Source organism: Marmota monax, unplaced genomic scaffold, assembly GCF_021218885.2.
Source record: "Marmota monax isolate L192 unplaced genomic scaffold, Marmota_monax_Labrador192_F-V1.1 WCK01_AAM20220418_F8-fsc00112, whole genome shotgun sequence".
Lineage (NCBI taxonomy): Eukaryota > Metazoa > Chordata > Mammalia > Rodentia > Sciuridae > Marmota > Marmota monax.
The window spans coordinates 3028103-3055612 of NW_026692073.1; the positions used below are offsets into that span (position 1 = coordinate 3028103).

Genomic DNA, 27510 nt, shown 5'->3' on the forward strand with positions numbered 1-27510 from the left:
TCAAAATCCATGCATGTATGAGTTTGTCGGGATAAACTCAACTACAATGTATATATAATTATAAAGCTCTGAAAGAAAGACTGACCAATGGAAGAAAACAAAAAATCCCAAAACACACACAAACATACACTGACACTTGATTTATTACAAAGATAGCACATATACACATACAAAAAAACCCCACAATAATGAAAAGACAGTCTCATCAATAAATGGTTCAGGGTCAATATAATACACATACGGAAAAAATCATGAATTCCTACCTTATACAAACATCAATTTCAGGAAGGTTACATTTCTTAAGTATAGCAAATGAAAATTATGAGTGTCTATATAACACAGAATATGCTCATGATCAAGGTGGTAGGTAAAAATTCTTAAAGAGGAAACAGAAACATTACTATATCAGAAAATTCAGTAAGTTGGAGTATGTTAAAGTAGTTCTGTTCAACAAAAGATAAATTAAGCATAGGAAAAGGTATTTACAACATATATAACATCAAGCAGCTTTTATCTAAAACAGATGAAGAATACCTTAAAAATTACATACACACATCAATAACTGAATTAACTGGCTACATCTATACAGACAAGAAAGATATTTAACTGTAAAGTAAGTTGGAAATAGCACATATGATGTGCACAGCTTAATTTTCACATATTTCTAGTACTTAATGAAAAAATCTCTAATGCACATGCTAATTTATCTTCCATCAATCAACTTTTAAGTCTTTTTAACCAAAATATTTTAAATGATATAAACTGGTTTTCCCCTATTATAAACCCTACTTTTTGTATATTGGAGGGAAGGTGTCTTTTTTGATAGAATTAAAAAAGAGTAAAGCCAAAATATTGTAATAAGGGCTACTATAATATAAATTTATGATTTCTGAAGCTGTTTCAGAATTGTGCATTTTAAAAAGATATTATTCCAAGGAAACTATCTGAATTCAGTAGGATCTCCAACTTTTACCTACACTTTGAAAACTTAAGCAAAGGGAAAAAAAAATTTAAATAAAACACTTAATAGCTGTCTAATGTAAGAAAACATTGTATATGGAGTACAACCATTTTAGTCCCGTGACTCTAATGTTCTTAATTTAAAAACCTGCTGTGTCAGGCACAGTGGTGATGGCTGAAATTCCAGCAACTCAGAAAACTGAGACAGGAGGATCACAAGTTGGAGACCAGCCTCAGCACTCAGCAATTTAGCAAAACCCTCAACAAGTTAGTGAGAGTCTGTTACAAAACAAAAAATAAAAAAAGGGCTGAGGATGGAACATAGTGGTAAAGTACTCCCAGGTTCAATTTCCAGTACAAAAGAAAAAAAAAAAGGCTGCCTGCAAAATTTCCACAAATGTACAGTAAATCAAACTACAAAAGCTCCTTGATTTACAATGGGGTTAAATCCCAATTAGTTTATTATGTTAAGCCAAAAATGCATTTAATACAATTAACTTACCAAACATTACCACTTAGCATACCCTATATTAAACATGCTCAGAACACTTAGACTACAGCTGAGCAAAATCATTCTAACATAAAGCTTACTTTATAATAAAGTGTTGAAAACCTCAAATAATTTACTAAAAACAGAAAATTTAAAAAAGAGTACATGCATGGATATGCATTCACAAAGTTAAAATCTTAAATCGAACTATCATTTTATTCATTAAAAAAAAATGTGGGGGCTGGGGATGTGGATCAAATGGTAGTGCACTCGCCTAGCACGCATGAGGCACTGGGCTCGATTCTCGGCACCACATAAAAATAAAATAAAGATATTTTGTCCACCTAAAACTAAAAAATAATTTTTTTAAGTATGGGTTCCAGGTAATGTGTACCAAATTAAAACAACTAAGAATTATATATTATTGTTACAAAAAGCAAAGCACAATCTTGGGTTGATAGCTCAGGCATTAATCAGCTGTATGCAGATGATTAGTATCTGATTCAGTGAATATGTAACTGTATGTTGAGAGCCACAGCCGAAAGGGCCCCAGCAAACTTCCAGCTGCCGGCTGATGATTGGCTCACAGCAGCCCCAGCAACATCTAGCTGATTGGCTCCTCGGCCCCAGCAACATCTAGCTGATTGGCTCCTCTGTGGTGATGCTCATTGGACTGTTTCCCTGCCCTTTCAGACCACGGAGCTGCTCATTGGGGGACTTTTTTGGCTCCGCCCACGTGACCCAGCCAATCGGCCTCAAGAGCAGGAGGATTGTGGGAGGTGGGGAGAAGCTTGTGAGGGAGAGAGAGGCTTGTGGAAAGCCGGTGGTGGCAGTTGAGGCTCTGAGGGTTTTTCCTGAGAGGCTGTTTTGTTTGGCGTGTGTGGTTCTAAAAATAAAGTTAGTTTCTTTTGACAAGTGGCTCCTGATTGTGCCCAGCCAGACTGCGGCATTTGGTGGCTCGCACAGGGAGCGACTGAGGGTAAGTGAACTGCTCGCCCCTGAGGGCAGGGCAAGAGGATGGGTAGCCATTTTAAGATTCTTCTTTTGTTATTTTGTTTCACTTTTGTTTTAAGTTGCCTGTCCCTGGAGATGTGTAAGATGGAAGAAACACCGCTCACATCTGAGGAACAGATAGGGAGAAAGGACGGATGGACATTTCAGGAGGCTATTATAATGATTTTGTGTTGTTCCAATTTTGTTTCACTCTGTTTCAGTTTTGTTAGGCGTTATCTTGTTGGGTTGTATTATAGTAGAAATACGGGATCAGAAATTAGTAAAAAACAAACTGAAAGAGTGTTAAGTAAATTGTTAGAGGAAGGAGGCATCTCAGTAAAATCAAGAACAATCAGGGCATACGTTGATACAATACAAAAATGTAGCCCATGGCTTTTTAAGGAGGAGTTGTTAAATATATCACAATGGAACCATCATGGTGAAGATTTAAAAAGAATAGAAAAGAAAAGCCCAGGGACTCTGACAGTTGGCACATTGCCATTGTGGACGTTCATATCTTGTTTGCTTAGTCCAAAGCCTTCAGTTCAGACAATGGTAGAGGAAGGAGAAGACATATTGATTCAAGTAAAAGAGAAGGTCTCTCAAGCTAGTCAGACAGAGGAAAAGATTCAAGTAAAAGAGAAGGCCTCTCAAGCTAGTCAGACAGAGAAAGAAAGCGTAAAACAGAAAAAGCCATCAGGGGGAAAGTTACAACAGGAGACTGCTACTAACACCTTTCTATCACCAGAGGGTGTAAGTGTCCAACCAACAGCATCACCTCTACAGGAGACTGCTACTAACACCTTTCTATCACCAGAGGACGTAAGTGTCCAACTAACAAGGCCACCTCCATATGCTGGGAGGTCCTCAACCCCCGCAGTTGATAGTTGGGATCCTAAGACAAGATCTCAAATATTAACATGCCCTGTATTTGAGGCAGGAGGGCAGCGATTTTACCAAGTTTTAAATTTCAAAACAGTGAAGCAGCTAAAAGAGGCTGTAACAACCTATGGTCCTCAAGCACCCTTCACTGTAAGCATGGTCGAATCCATTAACAACTTGAACATGACGCCAGCAGATTGGGCTAATATGTGTAAAGCTGTGCTAAATGGAGGACAATACCTGTTATGGAGGGTTGCCAATGAGGAATTTTGCAAGGAGACGGCTAGGCGAAATGCAGCAGCTGGTTATCCTCAGAGAAATCTAGATATGTTGTTAGGAAAGGGACCTTATGAGGATCAGCAGCAACAAATTGCATATGATCCTGGCGTATACGCACAAATTGCTGCAGATGCAATTAAGGCATGGAAGACTTTACAAGGACGTGGAGGTTTACAAGGTCAATTATCTAAGGTAATACAAGGAGCTAATGAACCTTATGCTGAATTTGTAGATAGGCTTATTCAAACAGCTACCAGAGTTTTTGGGAATACAGAACAAGCAATGCCATTACTAAAACACCTGGCTTATGAGCAAGCGAATCGTTGGTGCAGAGATATCATTAGACCATGGAAACATGAAGATTTAAACACATATATTAAATTATGTAGAGACATTAATGAACAAGAGCAAGTCGTGGCAGCTGCAGTAAAACAGGCTTTACATGCCAGAGACATTAATGAACAAGGGCAAATTGTGGCAGCTGCAGTAAAACAGGCTTTAGATGCCAGGCCAAGAACATGCTACAATTGTGAACAAACAGGACATTTTAAAAGGAATTGCCCCATTGGAGGAGGGTTTAACAAAACTAGGTATCAAAGGAGTAGAATACCAGGTATTTGCCCACGATGCCGTAGAGGGAGACATTGGGCTAATGAATGCCGTTCTCAAACCACCATAGAGGGTACTCCATTATCAAAAAAACGAACAAGGACCAGGTGTTTATCCACGATATCGTGGAGAAAGGCATCGGGCTCCATTGCCAAAAAATGGACAGGGGGGCCCAATGCTCCGGGGCCCAAAACCACAAATATACGGAGCACTGGAGGAACCCAGCAACCCCATCAGGGTAGTGCCCAGGACACATTGTCCATCAGATCCCTCATCAGACAAACCAGAGGGAGCGCAGGGTTGGACATCTGCACCTCCGCCAGAGCAGTACTAACTCCAGAGATGGGAGTTCAAATCATTCCCACAGGGGTGAAAGGACCTCTTCCCAAAGGAACAGTAGGCTTATTATTGGGACGCAGCTCTTCTACTCTAAAAGGACTTATGATAAGTCCTGGGGTAATTGATCCCGATTATGAAGGTGAAATAAAAATTATAGCCAGTTCTCCAAAGGGTATATCAGTAATTTCACCAGGAGATAGAATAGCACAGTTACTAATAATACCCAGCCTACATGATAAATTTTCCAGTCGTACTGTAGAAAGAGGTTCCAAGGGATTAGGCTCCACAGGTGTAGATTGGGCTATGCTTTCTTTAAATTTAGATTCTCGCCCCATGCTAAAACTAAATATTCAAGGACATGAATTTAATGGGCTACTGGATACAGGTGCAGACCTTAGCATCATCTCTCGTCAAGAATGGTCAAAACATTGGCCATTACAACAAGCCACTCAAATGCTTCGAGGCCTAGGAGTGGTGACTAATCCCCATAGAAGTGCAATGGTATTAGACTGGAAGGATCCTGAAGGATGTGAAGGAACTATACAGCCATATGTATTGGATCATCTTCCCGTAAATTTATGGGGACGAGATGTCCTAGATCAATTAGGTTTGACATTAACAAATAACATCAACCAAAATGCACCCACTATTATGACTAGACAAGGTTTTAGGAAAGGAAAAAGATTAGAAAAACAAGAACAAGGTATAGCAGCACCAATACAAATAGATCAAGGAACAGAAAGACATGGGTTGGATTTTCAGAAAGGGCCACTGAGACAATAAAAATTACTTGGAAATCAGAAAGACCAGTATGGGTTCCTCAGTGGCCCCTGACTAAAGAAAAGATACAAGCAGCCCATGACCTGGTCAAACAACAATTAGCGGAAGGACATATACAACCTTCTGTATCTCCCCATAATACTCCCATTTTTGTCATCAAAAAGAAATCTGGTAAATGGAGATTATTGCAAGATTTAAGAGCCATTAATAATGAGATGGTTATTATGGGACCTGCTCAATCAGGGATTCCTCAGTTGTCTGCTTTGCCAAAAACCTGGTATGTTTTAGTTATAGATATTAAAGATTGTTTTTTTTTCAATTCTAATTCATCCTGAGGATAGTCCACGTTTTGCATTTACTATCCCTGCACTGAATCATGAAGGTCCTGATCAGAGATATGAATGGAAAGTACTCCCTCAAGGGATGGCTAACAGCCCAACTATGTGTCAAATTTATGTTAACAAAGTAATCCAGCCACTTAGAAATCAAAATCCTGAACTACAAATATTCCACTATATGGATGATGTATTATTAGCACACAAAGATAAAAACACATTGCTAGAATGTTATGCCACACTTACAAACTTATTAAAAAATTATAATCTAGAGATAGCAATAGATAAATACAATTAAATTTTCCAATTAATTATTTAGGAGTTCTATTATCCTCAACCATGGTCCGTCCACCAAAAATTCAAATATGAGTAGATCAACTCAAATCACTTAATGACTTTCAAAAGTTATTAGGAGACATAAATTGGATAAGGCCTTATCTAGGTATACCAACAGGAGAGTTGGGACCTTTATTTGATATCCTAAAAGGTCCATCAGATCCAAATTCACCCCGAATGTTAACGCCTGAAGCAAGAAAGGCATTAAAAATCATTGAAACATATATGGAAAATATGCATTTGGATAGAATTGATATAAGTTTGCCTTTATTATTTATTGTACTACCAACAAAAAATATTCCTACAGGAGTATTTTGGCAAGAAGGTCCATTATTATGGATACATTTATCTTATTCTCCTAACACTATTCTTACTAGGTATCCTGAGGCTGTAGGACAATTAATACTCAAAGGAATAAAAGCAACAAAGGGAGTGTTTGGAATTTCTCCCAATAAAATTATTACTCCATATACTATGAATCAAATTGATGAGTTAGCTAATGAGTTAAATACTTGGGCAATAATCATGTGCAAATCTAATGTTTCATTTGATAACCACTTACCATCTAATCCTTTATTGTCTTTTTGGTCATTGCATCCTGTAATTTTTCCAAAAATGACAAGAAAAACACCTATCATGAATGCTCCAAATATATTCACTGATGGGTCAAATAATGGTACAGCAGCAGTAGTTACCCCTGATCAAACTTTTACATTTTTAGTACCCAAACAATCAGCTCAAAAGGTAGAGCTTAATGCAGTTTTACAAGCTTTTGTGATGTTTAAAGATTCTGTATTTAATTTATTTTCTGATAGTCAGTATGTAGTTAATGCTATAGTATCTCTTGAAGATGCTGGTAGGATTTCCCCTTCTTCTACTGTTTTCTCTTTGCTTTCCACTATACAAAGTCTAATTTGGGACAGAAAAGATCCATTCTTTATAGGACATATCAGGGCACATACAGGATTGCCTGGAGCCCTTAGTTTGGGCAATGATTTAGCAGATAAAACTACACATGACATACATATTTTCTCTACACTAGAAGAAGCTATAAATTTTCATAAAAAGTTCCATGTCAATGCTAATACTTTACAAAAGCGTTTTAAAATAACTAAGGAACAAGCTAGACAAATAATAAAACAATGTCAAAATTGTGTGACCTTTTTACCACAAGTTAATCTTGGAATCAATCCTAGAGGATTGATACCTAACCATATTTGGCAGATGGACGTCACACACTTGCCAGAATTTGGAAAATTAAAATATTTGCATGTTACAGTTGATACTTCTTCTGGATTTTTGATGGGCTCCCTTCATGCCGGAGAAAAAACTAAAGATGTTATAGCTCATTGCTTACAAAATTTTGCCACTGTGGTTGTTCCAAAACAGTTAAAAACAGATAATGCCCCTGGTTATACTTCTACCTCTTTTAAACAATTTTGCTCAACATTTGGCATTACTCATATAACAGGAATCCCATACAATCCACAGGGACAAGGCATAGTTGAAAGAGCTCATCAAACTATTAAAATGTACTTATTAAAGCAAAAAGAAGGAATTGGGAAGGGGTATATATTCCCCAAAGATAAACTTAAAATAACCCTTTTTACTCTAAACTTTTTAAATTTGGATTCATCAGGACTTAGTGCTGCGGAAAGGCATATATGTCCAAAAAATGTGCATAAGCCCAAGGTACTTTGGAAGGATATTCTAACAGGACAATGGAAAGGTCCTGACCCAGTAATTGTCTGGAGTCGGGGTCTGTTTGTGTGTTTCCACAGGGAGAACAGCAGCCGATTTGGATTCCAGAAAGATTAACTAAAGCGATTTCTACAGACCAAAAAGAAGATGATTTGGCTCAAATCCATAACAACTGATATCCAAAACTCCAGTTTGGCTATTCTTACATCTGCAACAGAACCAGGATGCTTTTTTCAATATGTATTTTATTATTGCCCTTTGCCATATCATGAAGTTCTATTTTGTTTTTTGAGCTCACACAGACCTAGGTTAATGTTTTGCTGATCAGTTCTATTTTTTGACTATAGTTTTTAAACACTGCAATGGAGATTTCACCTGTAAAAAGTTATAAGGCCTTTACTATAATGTTATGTGTTGTATGTATTGTATTATGTGTGCACACTTGTGTTTTGTGTTATATGTTTGAATGTACGTATGTCCATATATCATATATGATGAGCGCTCATGATAAAATGGATCCAAATATTTTTTTTCACGTGATTTATATGGTTTAATTTAAATTGGGTAAACAACTGTTGAGGATTGTTTTAATATGTAAACAAAAAAGAAGGTTAACACATCTGTTTGTTTACTTTCACCTTTCCTTTTCATTATATTTAATAATTCTCTTAAAGATAATGTAAATTGTTAAGAAAATTGTTTTCTTTTAGTGCCTTCTGTAATGTTACATAATTTTTTCTTTAGCCATTATTGCCAGAATTCCTATCTTCATCCCAGTGCCGGTGAAGACAATGTAAATTGTTAAGAAAATTGTTTTCTTTTAGTGCCTTCTGTAATGTTACATAATTTTTTCTTTAGCCATTATTGCCAGAATTCCTATCTTCATCCCAGTGCTGGTGAAGTCAAAGATAAAACCAATCTACAGCTTCTACAATAGCCATCACTGAACTGCTTGCAGAACTTGCCTGGACACATTGTGAGCTCACCTGTATGCATTGTGAACTATCTGTTGGTGCAGCGACTTGTGGTAGTGTTGGGGTATTTTTGCTGATGATGTCATTGGTGGTACAATTTTTCCAAAAGGAGCCGTCAATTGGCTTGGTGTATCTTCCTCCCTTCTGCTTATCATGATCGTCCAGCTAAAATTTGGGGGCCAACAGAGGTGAGGCAAAGAACCTCACCCCCCCGCTGGTACAAAGACCTCTCCACAGGTGTGGCTGTATACTGGACCGGTAGTCAGTGACGGGTAAGATCCAATTGCAATGGTACCAACCTAAGGACCATATGTACTACTGGACAACCTAAGGCAGGCACGGTCCCTAAGCCACATGCTTGTTGTTTAAACAGAGAGGGGGAGATGTTGAGAGCCACAGCCGAAGGGGCCCCAGCAAACTTCCAGCTGCCAGCAAACTTCCAGCTGCCGGCTGATGATTGGCTCACAGCGGCCCCAGCAACATCTAGCTGATTGGTTCCTCTGCGGTGATGCTCATTGGACTGTTTCCCTGCCCTTTCAGACCACGGAGCTGCTCATTGGGGGACTTTTTTGGCTCCGCCCACGTGACCCAGCCAATCGGCCTCAAGAGCAGGAGGATTGTGGGAGGTGGGGAGAAGCTTGTGAGGGGGAGAGAGGCTTGTGGAAAGCCGGTGGTGGCAGTTGAGGCTCTGAGGGTTTTTCCTGAGAGGCTGTTTTGTTTGGCGTGTGTGGTTCTAAAAATAAAGTTAGTTTCTTTTGACAAGTGGCTCCTGATTGTGCCCAGCCAGACTGCGGCAACTGTAAAATGTGAATTAGAAAAATTCCTTCCACCTAGGTTCTTAGAAAAATTAAAATTATGTAACTAAATTTCCTAGAACATTGCTTAATAAACAGAAAGCACTCCATTTATGAAAAGAATAATGTTCTACCATGATATTATCTGGAGAGTATACTCCTTTTGTCATTAATAGTTAGTTACCTGCAAGATTGTCAAGCATGAAGTTCAGTAGCTTTCGTGTTCCATCTGGGTCCTGGTATAAGTTGAGAATATCCTGTGATAAAGGATTGCCTAAAGCAGAAAATAAAAATAAAACTTGTAAGACTCAGAATTGCAATACAAGACAAAAGATGTACACTATGAAACAAAACACTTTCTAAATTGAATTCTACTGTATTTAATGTCAGACATTTAAAGAAATTTTAAAAATATTCTTTTAAGATAATGAAACTTCAAAAGAATTCTTTCTTTTCAGATTTCACTGTTTATATTATGAACCTAAAATTTGGGCTTGTCAAAAACATGTATGGACACATACATAAACACATCACTTCATCTTGGTCAATTCCTTTTTTGGTGTGTGGGGGGGTGTGTTACCAGGCATTGAAGTCAGGGGCACTTGACCACTAAGCCACATCCCCAGCCCTATTTTTGTATTTTATTTAGAGCAGGGTCTCACTGAGTTCCTAAGCACCTCGCCATTGCAGAGGCTGGCTTTGAACCCCCAATTCTCCTGCCTCAGTCTCCGTAGCCACTGGGATTAGAGGCGTGTGCCACTGCGCAAGGCTCATCTTCAATTCTAAAGTAACCCTATAGGTTCTATATTTATTTTTGATGACAGATTTCAAACTGAAAGACAAACAGCCCCACATGAGACAGAATAAATGTTGTCATAAAAAAGACTTCATCTTAGAGTATTTATATTACATTATAGAGAAAAGAAAAATATTTCAAAAGTGAGAAGAATTGTATGCTCATAAATTCAACATCATAGAACAGAAGGACAAATTTTTTGAAAGACAGAACAAAGCTCACTCAAGAAGAAACAGATTTTTTTAAAAATCAACCAAAGTTAGAAAAGGATCTCCAAAAATTTGCTACTCTATAAAATCAAACCAAAAAAAAAAACTATCAAAATCATCCTATAATTGTTAAGCATGACACTTCATCAACAACAAATGAGTATGTGATGATGGTTTCACAAGGGTATAATAGAATTGCAAAATTCCTATCATGTACTGACATCAATGCCTTCATAATATCACAGTACACCACATTATTCAGGTGTTTGTGGTGATGCTGATGTTATCAAACCTACTGTGCTGCCAGCTATATAAAAGTATAGCATATGCAATCATGTACAGTACATAAATTTCAAAATAACAAACAACTGTTGCTGGTTTATGTATTTACTATCTAATATTTTTTGTTTCTGCCCTGTTAAGCCTTTTCTGAACTTTCATTCTACACCTTGGATTCTTGGTGACTGGAGGGATTTCTTGAGCCAACTGAAAGTCTCTGGCCAGAACAACCCTTCAGTAGGACCAAAAGGCCACAATTGAAATCCAGTCCTTCAGGATGAGAGGCTGGAAGTGTTTTTTTAGTCTTTTTGGAAGGCAGGTCTTACCAACTGACAAACTGGAAGGCTCCTGGCCAGGGCAACACCTTAGCAAAGACTGAAAGTCAGTTACAATAGGATTTCTGAAAGTCAGAGCCCATTATATTGAAAAAAAAAAAAAAAAAGCCTCTTAACCTTCCTCTTATACTTTCATCTCCATCTATATCAATAGAACCTCATGTGACCTCACTGAAGGCTCAAATTGGTGGGAGTTCTAATACATGTCTAAGCATGATCCCTACCCACATGTATATCTAGTCCAAATGCTCAGCAACTGCCACTATGAAAACTTATATCAGGATCTCTTCTTCCTGACATTTACCATGGACTTTGATGCTGAATACCTTTAAACGTCCATACCCCACATCACAGAACGCAAGGACAGTGATCAGCTTCGCACACATCATTGACGTCTCTAACAGGGGCAGCCAGAATAGGTTGATGCCCAATTACCCTAAAATAAGTTAGGGGCCCAAGTCCTTGAGGGGATAATATTAGGCAAACAGGCGGCCATGAACATGTGAGTGGGGAAAGGACTACGAAGGGCAATTACTTAGACAGGACAGTGAACATATATCAAAAAAGAATCCATGGGTCACAGAACCAGGAAGCACAGGGAATGTTACTTACCAAAGCAGAAAAGCTTCTGAAAATGGGAACTGATATGTCAAACCTCCCCCAGCCATAGATAATTATAGCCTGTTAAGGGAATTATTATTCCAAGATCATGTAATACCCACCCCTTGTGACGAGATCTTTACAACCCTCAGAAAGAAAATTTTCTGAGCACTAAACAAAGGAGTAACAAACCACTTAAAGAGGTATAACAGAATGTGACAATAACAAAGAAAGCCAAGAACCTCAGTTTTTAGGAAACCCAAACCCCGAAAATCTACAACATACAGTCTGTCCAGAGGCATCCTGTTACAGTGCCTACTATACATTCTTATCTCACTTTCTAATAAACTCTTGCCAACTCTGAGGGAAAAAGAAAAAGCAATGCATTACTGAAAAACCCCCAGGAAGTATTCACTTAAGAAAAAAAAAATGTTAGAATCTGATTAAGAATAATGATTTATATAGTTTTTATTTATTCTGATTCCACACTGCCAGGGCAACTTTGAAGCCAATAGAGCAACAAATCAAAGCTGGAACTCTTTCAAAGCCTCATTTTCAAATAGTCATTATCAGACCTGTATAGTAATTATCTGATTCTTATCCAATGTTGAGAGACTTCTCCCTGGAGAAGAGGACTAGAACTGAGCCAAGTGTTCGAAAAAAAAAATTACAGGAAAGTGTAAGTGATGGTAACAACTGGGACAAATAACAGACTAATCAAAAAGCTTAATATGAAAAGCTTGGGAAAGAGATGTCCATAATGGCTTTGAAAAGTTCTTACGTACTCCTGGAAATTTAAGACCATGAACATGCAAAGGACAACGCACATGCCCAGAAAAGACCAAAAACACCCAAATCTCTCACCTCCGTATTTTTTTTTAACATTTATTTTTTAGAAGTAGTTGGACACAATACCTTTATTTTATTTATTTTTATGAGGTGCTGAGGATCGAACCCAGGGCCTCACACGTGCTAGACAAGTGCTCTACCACTGAGCCACAATCCCAGCCCCCAGGTTTTTTTTTTTTTAACTTATTCTTTTTACATACACGACAGTAGAGTATATTTTGACATAAATATATGGAGTATAACTTCCCATTCTTGTGGTTATTACAAGATGTGAAGTTACACTGGTCGTGTATTCATATATGAACATAGGAAAATTATGTCTGATACATCTACTGTCTTTCCTGTTCCTATCCACCCTTCTTTCCCTTCATTCCCTTGTCGAATCAAATGATCTTCCATTATCCTAGAGATTAATGTTCTATCTGAGGTGCAGATAACAGAGATTTTCTCCCATTCTGTAAGCTATATCTTTGTGTTATTGATTGTTTTCTTTCTTGTGAAGAAGCTTTTTAGTTTGATACAATCCCATTTATTGATTCTTGCTTTTACTTCTTGCAATTATTAAGTATATTAATGGGACCATCATGGTATCCTGTAGAAGGATTTTTCTTCAACAAGAAAGAGAGGGCTAGTTCTGTTTACTACACTTGTCTAAGATCTTGGTTTTTACAGACATCTGATTAATTTACAAAGCTGAAGTGTTAAAATATCAACCACTAAATATAAAATCAAGTACTCTTTACTTATTAAGTTCCATAAGGTAATATATTTAAACATTATGTGTGTTTTCATAAATTGGTAAATGGAAAAAGGTTTAATATTGCTTTGTGTCTCTGTCTTTGCTAAAACAAGGTTACTAAATGTTAAGATTCTATCATGTGTAATTTATATACAAAGAGTAGAAAAATTTTCAGTTGGGTTTCAATTATAGTATTATAGTATCATAAAAAACATGAAAGTCTTTCATTTTATTAAAGTGGAGTAATTTGTCTAAATCAGAAATTTTATAAGAGTTGTTTCAAAATGTGAATTTATAAAAAGGGTTAACGGTTAAAAAAGAGATAGAAAAAGATTCAAGATGTGGAAATATATTTTAATATAAAAGGTTAAAGGAAAAATAAATGTTTCTAGATGAGATAATCTCTGTGTGGTAAAGTAAAAAGTTGTAAAATGCCATTTAAAAAGATTTTGAGGAAATTAGACTTACTTTAAAAGCTTGAGAAAGGAATAAAGAAGAAAAAGGTATTTGTACATGGCAGATTGAGACAAAGCTTCTCAATGGAGTTAAAAAATAAAAGCCTTTGGTTGAAGGGCAGCCATGTAAACTAACATTAAAGCGATTTAAACAGAATCTAAGCCTCGTTTAAAAGAGTGAAGTTGTAGGTGGTGAAAAAGTACATTTAAAAGTACAGTATAGATGATAATTAAAAGGTTAAATTGAAGGTGGTTGAGATACCTTCATGGCGGAAAAAAGATTGCTTTATTGCATCATTTGAAGCCTAGTTAATCTTAAAGGCATTACTTTAAAAAAAATGGGAAGATAACAGGATAAATGATATTTAGATAAAGAAGATTAAAAATTTAAAGTGAAAAACTTTAAAGACAAAAGTATAGAAAGTTAAAAAGAAAAAAGATAAAAAAGATGTAGAAAGATAAAAAAGATGTAGGGAGACAATTTTAAACCCACAAAATAGAAAACAACAACAAAAAAAAACTAGGAGGAAAATAAGCAACTAAGGGTAAATATACAAACCTTAGGAAAAAACTAGAAGATAGAAATAAGATAAAAAATGGTTGAAAATGTCAAGTAAGGTATTACACAGATAGAAAATGCAAAAAGCTAAGACAACTATTAGATACAGACATACTTATTAAAGCAAAAAGAGGGAATTGGAAAGGGGTATATATCCCCCATAGATAAACTTAAAATAACCCTTTTTACTCTAAACTTTTAAAATTTGGATTCTTCAGGACTTAGTGCTGCGGAAAGGCATATGTATCCAAAAAATTTACATAAGCCTAAAGTACTTTGGAAAGATATTCTAACAGGACAATGGAAAGGTCCTGACCCAGTGATTGTCTGGAGTCGGGGGTCTGTTTGTGTTTTTCCACAGGGAGAACAGCAGCCCATTTGGATTCCAGAGAGATTAACTAAAACAGTTTCTACAGATCGAAAAGAAGATGATTTGACTCAAATCCATAACAGCTGATATCCAGAACTCCAGCTTGGCCCTTCTTACATCTGCGACAGTGATTAACCAGGATGCTTTTTTCAATAGCTATTTTATTATTGCATTTTTCCACATCATAAGGTTCTATTTTTATTTTTTGAGCTCATACAAACCTAGGTTAATGTTTTTCTGATCAGTTTTATTTTTTGACTGTGGAGTTTTTAAACATTGCAATGGAGATTTCACCTAGGTAAAGCTACAAGGCCTTTACTATTTTCTTATGTGTTGTACGTTTGTGTACACTCTTGTGTTTTGTGTTGTATGTCTGTATGTGCGTATGTCCATATTTCTTATATGAGGAGCGCTCATGAAAAAATGGATCCGAATTATTATTATTTTTTTTATTCACGTGATTTAAATGGTTTAATTTAAATTATGTAAACAGCTGTTAAGGATTGTTTTTAAAGGTGGTTAACAGATCTGTTTGTTTACTAATTTAAATTAGGTAAAAAGCTGTTAAGGATTGTTTTTAAAGTAGGTTAACAGATCTGTTTGTTTACTTTCACCTTTCCTTTTCATTATATTTAATAATTCTTTTCAGGATAATGTCTCTTTAGCATCATTGCCAGAATTCCTATCTCCATCCCAGTGCCGGTGAAGAACTCAACAAGTAATGCTCAATCAAAGAGTCAACTTACTTTGGGAGGAGACAGATTTTGGGGAGGAAATGGACATATTGATAGATTCCTCCGCTTTGAACTGCTTGCAGAACTTGCCTGGACTATGTAACTATCGTTTGGTGCAGCGAATTGTGGTAATGCTGGCATATCTTTGCTGATGGTGTCACCAGTGATGCAATTTTTCCCAAGGAGCCGTCAATTGGCTTGGTGTCGTGGCATTTCTGTATCCTCCTCCCTTCTGCTAGTGATGGTCTTGACAAAGAATTCTGATCCTAAGCAAGTTGACAAAATGAAGATTTGGGCCTACTTTTTCTTCTATTAGGTGCAGGGTCTCTATTTTTTTTTTTTTTTTAAGAGAGAGAGAACGAGAGAGAGAATCTTTTAATATTTATTTATTTTTAGTTTTCGGTGGACACAACATCTTTATTTTATTTTTATGTGGTGCTGAGGATTGAACCCAGCGCCCCACACATGCCAGGCGAGTGCACTACTGCTTGAGCCACATCCCCAGCCCAACAGGGTCTCTATTCTAATGCCTAAGTCTTTGATCCACTTTTTGAGTTTTCTGCATGGTGAGAGACAGAAGAATAATCTCATTTTGTTAAATACAGATTTCCAATTTTCCCAGCACCATTTGTTGCAGAGGCTATATTTTCCACAATGTTATGTTTATGACAACTTTGTTTAGTATGAGATAACTGTTATTTATGTGGGTTTGTCTTGTGTCCTATTCTATACCATTGGTCTTTGTGTCTGTTTTGATTTTTTACCTTATTTTTATTTATATATGACAGCAGAATGCATTACAATTCTTATTACACATACAGAGCACAATTTTTCATATCTCTGATTGTATACACAGTACATTCACACCAATTCATGCTTTCATACCTGTACTTTGGATAATAATGATCACCACATTCCACCCTCATTAATAACCCCATGCCCCCTCTTCCCCTCCTACCCCTGTCCCCCATCTAGAGTTCATCTATCCTTTCCATGCCTCCCATCTCCCTATCTCACTATGAAACAGCCTCCTTATATCAAAGAAAACATTCGGCATTTGGGTTTTTTGGGATTGGCTAACTTCACTTAGCATTATCTTCTCTAACTCCATCCATTTACCTGCAAATTCCATGATTTTATTCTCTCTTATTGCTGAGTAGTATTCCATTGTGTATATATGCCACATTTTTTTTATCCATTCATCCACTGAAGGGCGTCTAGGTAGGTTCCACAGTTTAGCTATTGTGAATTGTGCTGCTATAAAGATGTGGTGTGTCCCTGTAGTATGCCATTTTTAAGTCCTTTGGGTATAGACCAAGGAGAGGGATAGCTAGGTCAAATGGTGGTTCCATTCCCAGTTTTCCAAGAAATCTCCATACTGCTTTTCCATATTGGCTGCACCAATTTGCAGTTCCACCAGCAGTGGATGAGTACACCTTTTTCCCCACATCTTCACCAACACTTTTCGTTATTTGTATATATAATAGCTGCCATTCTAACTGGAGTGAGATGAAATCTTAAGAGTGGTTTTGATTTACATTTCTCTAATTGCTAATGATGAACATTTTTTCATGTATTTGTTGATTGATTGTACATCATCTTCTGAGAAGTCTCTCTTCAGGTCCTTGGCCCATTTATTGACTGGGTTATTTGTTTTTTTGGGTGCTTAGGTTTTTGAATTCTTTATATACCCTAGAGATTAGTGCTCTCTGATGTGTGAGGGGTAAAGATCTGCTCCCAATATGCAGGTTCTCTATTCACCTCACAGATTGTTTCTTTTGATGAGAAGACACTTTTTAGTTTGAGTCCATCCCATTTATTGATTCTTGATTTTAATTCTTGCGCCACAGGAGTCTTATTAAGGAAGTTGGGGCCTAATCCCACATGATGGAGATTAGGGCCTACTTTCTCTTCTATTAGACACAGGATCTCTGGTTGTATTCCTAAGTCCTAGATTCATTTTGAGTTGAGTTTTGTGCATGGTGAGAGACAGGGGTTTAATTTCATATTGTTGCTTATGGATTTCAAGTTTTCCCAGCACCAACTGTTGAAGATGCTATCTTTTCTCCAATGAATGTTCTTGGTACCTTGCTCAGCTTTTGTTTGGAAGATCTATCTAGTGATGAAAGAGATGTGTTAAAGTCACCCAACATTATTGTGTTGTGGTCTACTTGACTCTTGAACTTGAGAAGAGTTTGTTTGATGAACATAGCTGTTCCATCGTTTATGGCATATATACTTATAATTGTTAAGTCTTGTTGGTGTATGGTTCCCCTGAGCAGTATGTAGTGTCCTTCTTTATCCTTTTTGATTGACTTTAATTTGAAGTCTACTTTATTTGATATGAGGACGGAAACCCCTGCTTGCTTCCGCAGTCCATGTGAGTGATATGATTTTTCCCAACCCTTCACCTTCAACCTGTGAATGTCTTTTTCTGTGAAATGAGTCTCTTGGAGGCAGCATATTATTGGGTCTTTTTCTTCTACTTCTTTTTTTTTTTTTTGGATCCAATCTGCTATTCTATGTCTTTTGATTGGTGAGTTTAGGCCATTAACACTCAGGGTTATTACTGAGACATGATTTGTATTCTCAGCCATTCTTGTTTATTTTTTGGTATTTAACATGACTTGGTTTCTCCTCTGATTAGATTTCCCTTTAGTGTTAATTCCTCCCTCTGCTGATTTTCATCATTTTTTTTTTCATTTCCTCTTCTTGGAATATTTTGCTGAGGATGTTCTAGTGCAGACTTTCTCATTGTAAATTTTTTTGTTATCATGGAAGGTTTTTATTTCATCATCAAATCTAAAGCTTAGTTTTGCTGTATGTAAGATTCTTGGTTGGCATCTATTTTCTTTCAAAGCTTGGTATATGTTGTTCCACGATCTCCTGGCTTTGAGGATCTGGATTGAAAAATCTGCTGAAATACGAAATGGTCTCCCCCTATATGTGATCTGATTCTTCCCTCTTGCAGCTTTTAAGATTCTATCCTTATTCTGTATGCTAGGCATTTTCGTTATAATGTGCTTTGGTGCAGATCTGTTGTAATTTAGTACATTGGGTGTCATGTAAGCCTCTTGTATTTGATTTTCCAATTCATTCTTCATGCTTGGGAAATTTTCTGATATTATCTCATTGAAGAGATTGTGCCTTCCTTTGCTTTGAAACTGTGCCATCCTCTATCTCAATAACTCTTAGATTTGGTCTTTTGATGCTGTCCCATAATTACTAGATGTTCTGTTCATGGTTTTTAACTTTCTTCACTGTGTGATCAACTTTATTTTCCAGATTGTATACTTTGTATTCATTATATGAAGTTCTTTCTTCCAAGCGATCTAGTCTGTTGATTATGTTTCTATTGAGTTTTTTATTTGATTTATTGTATCCTTCATTTCAAGAATTTCTGACTGGTTTTTTTCAGTCTCTCTCTTGTGAAGTAATCTTTTGCTATCTGTATTTGCTCTCTTTTCTCATTGTTGGAGTGATCAGTTTTTGCTTGTATTTGATCATTTAGGTCATTCTTTAATTCACAGATCATTTTAATTATGAACCTTCTGAACTCCTTCTCTGATATTTCATCAACTTCACTGTCCATGCCTTCTGTTATTTTAGTGCCCTGGTTTGTTTGGGACACTTTCTTCCCTTGTTTTTTCATGCTGTCTATGTGTCTTCCTTTCTTATAGTGTGGATTTGTTAGGGTCTGTAAACAAGTCAAGATGGCGCCTGGCATTTTGCCAGAGGGAGTGGTTTGTAAACTAACGCCAGCGAGCCATTAAGTGTGGAGATTCCTTATTGGTTGACTGCTGTATCTAGTTTATGTTAATTAAGATAAGCTGTGTGTAATTATGTATATATACCCCTCCTGTCCTACAATAAACGGCTCCCACTCCTGCTGTATCAATGTACACAAGTTGCTTATCACCCCCTGGTTATTTTGCTGCAGCCGGACTGTGGCATGGATCTGAGATATTAACTTCTTCCCTATATTCTTGTAGTACCTGGTGTCTGTACCTCACCTTGATGTTGGGATTCCAGACCTTGTTGGTGTCCCTCAATGAATGCTACTTCATCATGGATCTGGGTCCTGCTTAAGTTGGAGTGGGTGGATCTGGGGCACCAAAGGCTAGGCTCTGGTAGTGTGTGCCCCACTTGGGGAGGGGTGAACCAGGCTTACTGAGAGCCTGGATCCTGTGTGGGCTGGTGTGGGCAGTCTGAGCTGGATCTCAGCTCCTGCAGTAGTCCACTGGTCAGAAGGGGTAATCCTGCACCAGAGGCTAGGCTCTGGGAGTGTCCGCCCTGACAGCAAAGGGGTGGACCAGGCCAGCTGTGCACCTGGGCCCCACAGAGGCATGTGTGGATGGATATGGGCAGCTGTGCTTGATCTCTTTGGGGTAGTCTGCTGGTTAGAAGGGCCTGTTTTGATCTTAAGGACATATCAATCAGCAAATGGATGCTAAAGGGAAAGTTGTAACCTTCCTGGCTTAATACTGATGTTGTGCCCCAAACATAGAGCCACTTCGGAAGAGTGGGAGATTTAATTTTTAATTTAATTTTCAGACATTTAAGGAAATCTTTGTCTCAACACTAGCTAACCACTAAACATAGTAGAGATTTTAATGACCACACATGACAAAGAATACAGAATTAATTCAAAAGGCACTAAAGCGATGAACAAAAACTACAAGTAACAACAAGCAACTACTGGGGGAGAGATTCAGAATTGTCATGTTTACTTAAAATGTCCAATTCTCAACAAAATTATAAAACACACTAAAAAATAGGCAAGTTATGTGCCATATAAATAGGACATGGGGGTGGATGGCAATAAAAACTGATCCTGAGGACAGATGCTGGACTTACCACGAAGACTTTAAATCAGCTATGGAAAACAGAAATAGTCCCTGACTTCAGATGATTTGACTTATAATTTTTCAATTCTATGATGGTTTAAAAGTAACGTATATTCAGTAAAACCATATGTCAAATGCTCATCTTCTACCAAGCTAACAATATGTTGAATGATACTAGATAGTGCAAGTTCCAAAAAGAAAATAAGACCATAAATGTGAACAACTGATACTCTACGTGTACTGTACTGCTAAGCTCAAATGTGCAAAAGGTTAGGTGTCAAATGCACTTTCAAATTAAAACAAATTTATCAGAATGTAACCCCACTATAAGTAGAGAAGCATGGTATGCTCAAAGAGCTTTATAAAAATTAAAAAATCATTGCCAGTTGTGGTCGTGCATGTCTATAATCCCAGTAACTTAGGAGGCTTAGGCAAGAGAACCACAAGTTCAAAGACTGCCTCAGCAACTTAGTGAGTCTGTCTCCCAAAAAAAAAAAAGTCTAGATACATAGCTCAGTAGAAAGGCACTCCTGGGTTCAATCAGTACCCCTCACCACCGCCCCCAAAAAGTTGCCTAAAGAATTAAAGCATGAAAATGACGCCTCACCAAAGGGAGAATATCGAAAAAAGAAAGTATAAAAAGGAACTAAATAGAAATTGTGAAGTAGAAAACTACAATAAAACAACAATATCTCTGGAAGACCTCAAAAGCAGTCTTAAGTAGGAAAGAAGAAGGGACTACTGACCTTGAAAATACTTCAGTTGAGCTTATACAGTCTGAAGAACAGAGAGAAAAAAATGAAAAAAGATGGATAGAGCCTCAATGATTACTGTCTACCACCAATGATACCAACATATGCATAATAGGAGTCTCAAAAGGAAGGACAGAAAAGAATAGGAAAAAATTAAAGAAATAATGGACAAAGATTCTGTGATTTGATGAAAATCATTTGTATATATATTCATGAAGCTTAACAAACTCTAAGTAGTTTGAGATAAAAGAGATGCATACCTCAACAAATTCTAGTAAGACTGCAAGAAGTCAAGGAAAAAGAATTTTAAACATGGCAGGAGAGGTAATGAATCATGTATAGATTTTCAGGTTAACACAGCTGAGATGTCTAAAAGAAACTCACCAGTAAAGACATGCATTGACTGAAAGTAAAGCAATTTTTAAAAAGATAGGTCATTGCAAATGTAAACCAAAAGTAAGCAGGAGTAGCTGTACTCATATAAAACCCACTTTTACATCAAAAACTGTAAAAGATGACATAAAATATAAAGATTAAAGGATCAATTCAGCAAGTGGGTAACAATTATAAATGTATACACACCCAGCACTGGACCCTGCAAATATTATATATTTCTTTATAAGGAAATATTAGAACCAAAGGAAGAGACAAACTCCAATAATAATAATAGTAGTGAATTTCAATACCACATATTCATTAATGGACAGATCATCCAGAAAAAAGCATCAACAAAGAAACATCAAATTTAATCTATACCACTGGCCAATGGACATAATTGACATTTACAAAACACTTTATACAATAGCTGCAAAATATATACTCCTTAGTACATGAAACATTCTCTAGCATAGATCATATGTTAGGTCACAAAACAAGTCTCAACAAATTCAAAAAAATCAAAATTATGTGTTTTCTCTGACCACAATGGAGAGGGACTACAGAAATTGCACAAATGCATAGAAATTAAACATCACCCTCTGAACAACCTTTTAAGAAATTAAGAAAACTAAACCTTTTTTTCAAACAAATGAAAATGAAAACAAAACATACCAAAACTTAGCAATACAGCAAAAGCAGTACTAAAAAGGAAGTATGTAGCAGTAAGAACCTATTTCAAAAAATTAGAAAAACTTTAAATATTCTTTTGATGCAACTAAATAAACTAGGAAAGAAACCAAACCCCAAAAGAGCTACACAGAAAAAAATAATAAAGATCAGAGCAGAAATAAATGAAGACAGAAAACAACACAAAAGATCAACAAAACCAAATGTTTTCAAAATAAAAACCAATAAATTTAGATAAGATTAAGAAAAGAAAAGCCCTAAATAACTAAAAACAAAACTTAAGATGATACTGTAACTGGTACCACAAAAATATGAAAGATAATTAGGGCCTATTACAAACAAATTTATGGCAAAAAAAATTGAAAAACCTGGAAGAAATTAATAATTTCCTACATACATACAACCTACCAATAACAGGTTAACAGTGAGCAGTGAACTTGAAGTAGTAGTAAAATAAAGTCAACAACGAAAAGCCAGATCTGGAGGACTTTACTGCTAAATTCTACTAAACTTAAGAACCAGTACCAATTCCTCTCAAACTATTCCAAAAAGTTTAAAGGGAGAAAATCCTTCCAAACTCATTTTATAAGACAAGCATTACCCTGATACCAAAACCAGACAAAGACACAACAAAAAACATAGGCTACAGACCAATATTTCTGTAAAGAAAAGACACAAAAATTCTCAACAATGACTGGCAAACTGAATTCAACAACACATTAAAAAGATTTTCACCATATTCAAGTGGGTTTTATCCCAGGAATGTAAGGATGGCTCAATATATGCAAATCAACAAACATGGTATATCACATCAACAGAATGTAAGAAACCATATGATTATCTCATTGGAAGCAGAAAAAGCATTTAATAAAATTCAACATACTTTCATGGTAAAAACTCCCAATGAGGCTGGGTATGTGGCTCAAGCGGTAATGTGCTCACCTGGCATGCGCGGGGCGCTGGGTTTGATCCTCAGCACCACATAAAAATAAAGATGTTGTGTCCACCAAAAACTGAAAAATAAATATTTAAAAATTCTCTCTCTATCTTTAAAAAAAAAAGAGATGAACTGATAAAGAAAATGTAGGACATATACACAATAGTATATTACTTGGCCACAAAGAAAAATGAAATTATGGCATTTGTAGGTAAATGGATAGAACTAGAGAATGTCATGATAAGTGAAATAAGCCAATCCCCAAAAAAACCATCTGATAAGCAGATGCTGATCTATAATGTTGGGGAACTGGTGGGGGTGGATGAAGGAACTTTGGACTTTGCTGAGGGGAGTTAAGGGAGAGGTGGGACTGTGGAGATGGGAAGGACAGTAAAATGAGACAGACATTATTACCCTACATATGATTACACTAGTGGTGTGACTCTGCACTGTGCACAGCCAGAGGAGGGAGAAGTTGTGCTCCATTTGTGAATGTGTCAAAATGCATTCTATTGTCATATGTAACTAATTAGAACTAATTGAAAAAAATAGAAGGCAGACCAGTAGAATAGAAGAAGGGGTTGGGTGGAGGAAGGGGGAGGAAAAGAGGAGATACTGAGGAATGAAATTTATCAAATTTTACTGTATTATTGTGTGCTTGTATGAATATATTATAACAAATCCTAGTGTTATATATAATTATAATGCACCAATAAAAAGGGGGAAAAAAAGAATGGCCATTATCAAAAAGACAAATGCTGACAAGGATGTAGAAAAAGGGGGAACTCATATACTGTGGGTGGAAATGTAAATTAGTACAACATTATGGAAAACAATATGGAAGTTTCTAAAAAAAAAAAAAAAAACTACAAAAATAACTACCCATGTGATCAGCAACCTACTCTGGGTGTATTTCTAAAGGAAATGGTATTAGTATGCTAAGAGTCATCTGCATTTCCATGTTTATTGCAGCACTATTCACAACAGTCAAGATATAAAATCAACCTATGTTTCCATCTACACATGAATGTAAACAGATATTATTCTGCCATAAAAATGAATGAAATTCTGTCATTTGCAGCAAAATGGATAGAACTAGAAGATATTATATTAAGTGAAATAAGTCTCTCAGAAAGACAAGTATCACATGATCTCATTCATTCATGGAAACCAAAAAATTGATCTCAAAAGTGGAGTAGTGGTTACCAAAGGATAGGAAGTATAAGGGGAAAGATGGAGAGAGAAGAGGATGGTTGATAAGTACCAGAATACAGCGGAAAAGGAAGAACAACTCCTAATGTTTTACAACACAGAAGGGTAGCTATACTTTACAACAATTATGTATTTCAGAAGAATCAGATAAGAGAACTTTTAATGTTTTCAACATACAGAAATAATAAATGTTTGAGGTGACAGACCAATTACCCTGATCTGATCATTATATATCATATACATGGACTAAAATATCACAATGTACTCAAAATATGTAGAATTATATGTTAATTAAAATTTTTTTTAAAAAAAAACATTTTTAAAATAACTGACTTCTCACCAGACACCATGGAATGACATATTCAAAATACTGAAAGGAAAAAAACTGTCAACTAAGACTTTATATAGAAAATACACCTTTAAAAATGAGGAGAAATTAAAACACTGCTAGATAAACAAAAATTGAATGAGTCTATCACTAGCAGACCAATCCTACAAGAAACACTAAAGAAACTCCCATTCAGGCTAAAATGAAAGGACACTGGATAATTACTCAAATCCACATAAAAAAATTAAAACTACCAGTAAAAGTAACTACATAGGTAAATAAAAAGTAAGTACAAATGTATTTAAACTTTTTCTCATACCAGGTATGAAATACAATTAGGTAATTCAATAACCATAAATCTCAGTTGATGGGCATACAACGTATAAAGATGATGTTTGTTAATATGATTAAAATTAAGTTGATATTAAGCCAAATTAGATCGCAATAAATTGAGTGTTAATTAGAATCCCACAATAACCACTTAGAGAATAACTCAAAACCACACAGCAAAAGAAATGAAAAAAAAACAATTAAATGGTACAATAAAAAATACACATTTAACATAAAAGACATTAACTGAAAAATAAACAAAGACATAGAAAATCGACAGCAAAAGGGCAAACATAAATCATATTTCATCAACAGTTACATCAAATGTAATGGATTAAACTGCCTAATTAAAAAGCTAAGAGCTTTTGTTTGAATATGGCTTGTTCCCCAAAGGTCCATGTGCTACATATTGGTCCCCAATGTGGCAGTGTTGAGGTGGTAAAACCTATAAAAGGTAGAACCTAGAAGAAGGTAATTAGGTCCTAAGAAAACCACCTCTAGAAGAGATTAATGCAGCTCTCACAGGACCAAGTTATAAAACAAGGCCACCTAACATGCTTGGTCCCTTCTGCACATGGCCAATTCCCCTTGCCAGTTCTCCACCATGTTCATCCTGGCCCTTGCCAGGATAGCAGTACCTTGCTGTTTCAACTCTCCAGCCACCAGAACCATAAGCCAAATAAACCTCTTTACTTTTTAAGTTACTTGGCCTCAGATATTTTTTTACAGCAACACAAAATGGAATAAAACACAGGCAAGAAAAGAGAAAAATCTCAAGAGTGGAATCAAAAGATAGGATAGCAATAACAAAAATATCAATAATTCATCTAGGTATAAAGCAAGTGGTCTGAACACATATTAAAAACCATAGGGCAGACTGGATTAAAAACAAAGTCCAGCTATATATTACTCCTAAGAGACAAACCTAACCATAAGTACATAAAAGGCTTAAGGTACGAAACAAACATTAAGCTGAAGAGAACTGAAATAGCTATGATATTAGACAAAACAGACTGTTAAGATAAAACCCTAACAAGAAAGAAAAACACTCACTACCTAGTATCAAGGTCAATTCACCAGATACAGCAATATTAAGATGGTACCACCTTGTAAAATAATCTCTTATAAGAAAGAGTAAAAACCAAAGTACATGGGAAATGAACAAAACCATGATTTTAAAATAAATATCTTAAACAGAATATGACAACACAATTTACAAATCTGATATAACTGACAAATATATAGCCCTAGACCTAACAATAAGAGAAACAATATTTTTTTCAGATACAAGTAAAACCTAAGAACTGATCACATACTAGGCCAACAAAAAAATCAAAGAAACAGTTCATACTGGCTATCTCATCTGTCTATAACACAATTACATTTGAAGCTAACAATAAAAAGCTATATTTTAAAGTCACACATGCATTGAAATTTTAAATATTTTAAATAACTGATGATACAAAGAAGATATGACAACCCACATTTTTTAAAACAGACCAAAACTGTGGGAAACGGTCACGCTGAATGACTTGCATTTTTGTTCCCATGATTGATAGAGGCTCTGTTGGTCACTTTCGTAGTGACCCTAGACACTGCCCCGATCCTTGAAGTAGGAGAATATGTCTTCATGCCTAGGCTTGCCTTCCTGCAGCCCCATGGATCGAGCTACGCTCACGTGTTCCTTTGTGATATTACCCCTTTACCCTGATTAGGATAGAATGTTCCATGGAAATGCCCTTTGTGTGTCCCCTTCTCTTGCTCTGCCTTTGGGTGTGGGCTTCCTAGATGTCAGTCAACCTACTGACAGCAGACATCACAAAGCCTGACCCCTTGCCTCATTGGAATGGCTTCTCCTCAATAAAAGGGTCAGCACGCACTTGCTCTCTCTTTTTCTGGGGACCCTTAAGGTCAGAGGAGCCATCAAAGGACCCCCGAAGAAAAAGGTATCTCTGTCTCTTGTGTGATTATTTCATGCAGCCCAGTTTCCCTGGAGTGACCCTGAGTGTTTCTGTCGCGAGGAATGCAACACAAAACCATAATGAAATACTTCCTAGCGGGACACAGCAGTACCTATCCTAGCTACTTCAAGGCTGAGGTAGGAAGAACACTTAAACTCATGAGTTGGAGGACAGCCTGGACAACACAGCCAGACAAGTTTCAAAAAACTAAAAAATAAATAAATAAAAACATTTCATCTCAAATTGAGGATGCAGCAAATTATAGTCAAACATGACCATCTATAGCTTTAAATGTTTATATTTGAAGATAACTAAGTCTAAATATGAATAATCATATCCAATTTAAAATTAGATAAAAATTAAAGAAAAAAGGAACAAATAATCTTAAAAATGAAGAAATGTAAAGCTGAGGATGTAGCTCAGTAGTACAACACTTGCTTATTATGTATGAGGCTCTGGATTTAATCTCCAGTACCAACCAAAAAAAAAAAAAAAGTGGGGAGTAAAACAGAATAGAAAAAGCATACCAGGAAAGTACTATAGAAACTTTCATGCAAGCAAATTAAAGTTTTTTAAAGCTGATAAATACCAATGATACAGACACAATTCCTTCAAAATTGACTCATTAACCAGTCAAAATCCTCTTTAGTTCTCATAACTACAAATATATTAAAAAAGAAA

General features: G+C 36.2%; 1 protein-coding gene across 4 annotated transcripts in view; it reads right to left on the reverse strand.

Moving 5' to 3' along the window:
* Window positions 1-27510, reverse strand: part of Cnot6l (CCR4-NOT transcription complex subunit 6 like) — a 109559-nt gene that overhangs the window by 40643 nt on the left and 41406 nt on the right. For all 4 annotated transcript variants that reach the window (XM_046459153.2, XM_046459149.2, XM_046459150.2 and 1 more), the window contains one exon: window positions 9657-9746. In XM_046459153.2, the coding sequence (XP_046315109.1) occupies window positions 9657-9746 (90 nt within the window). The remainder of the gene's footprint in view (window positions 1-9656; window positions 9747-27510) is intronic.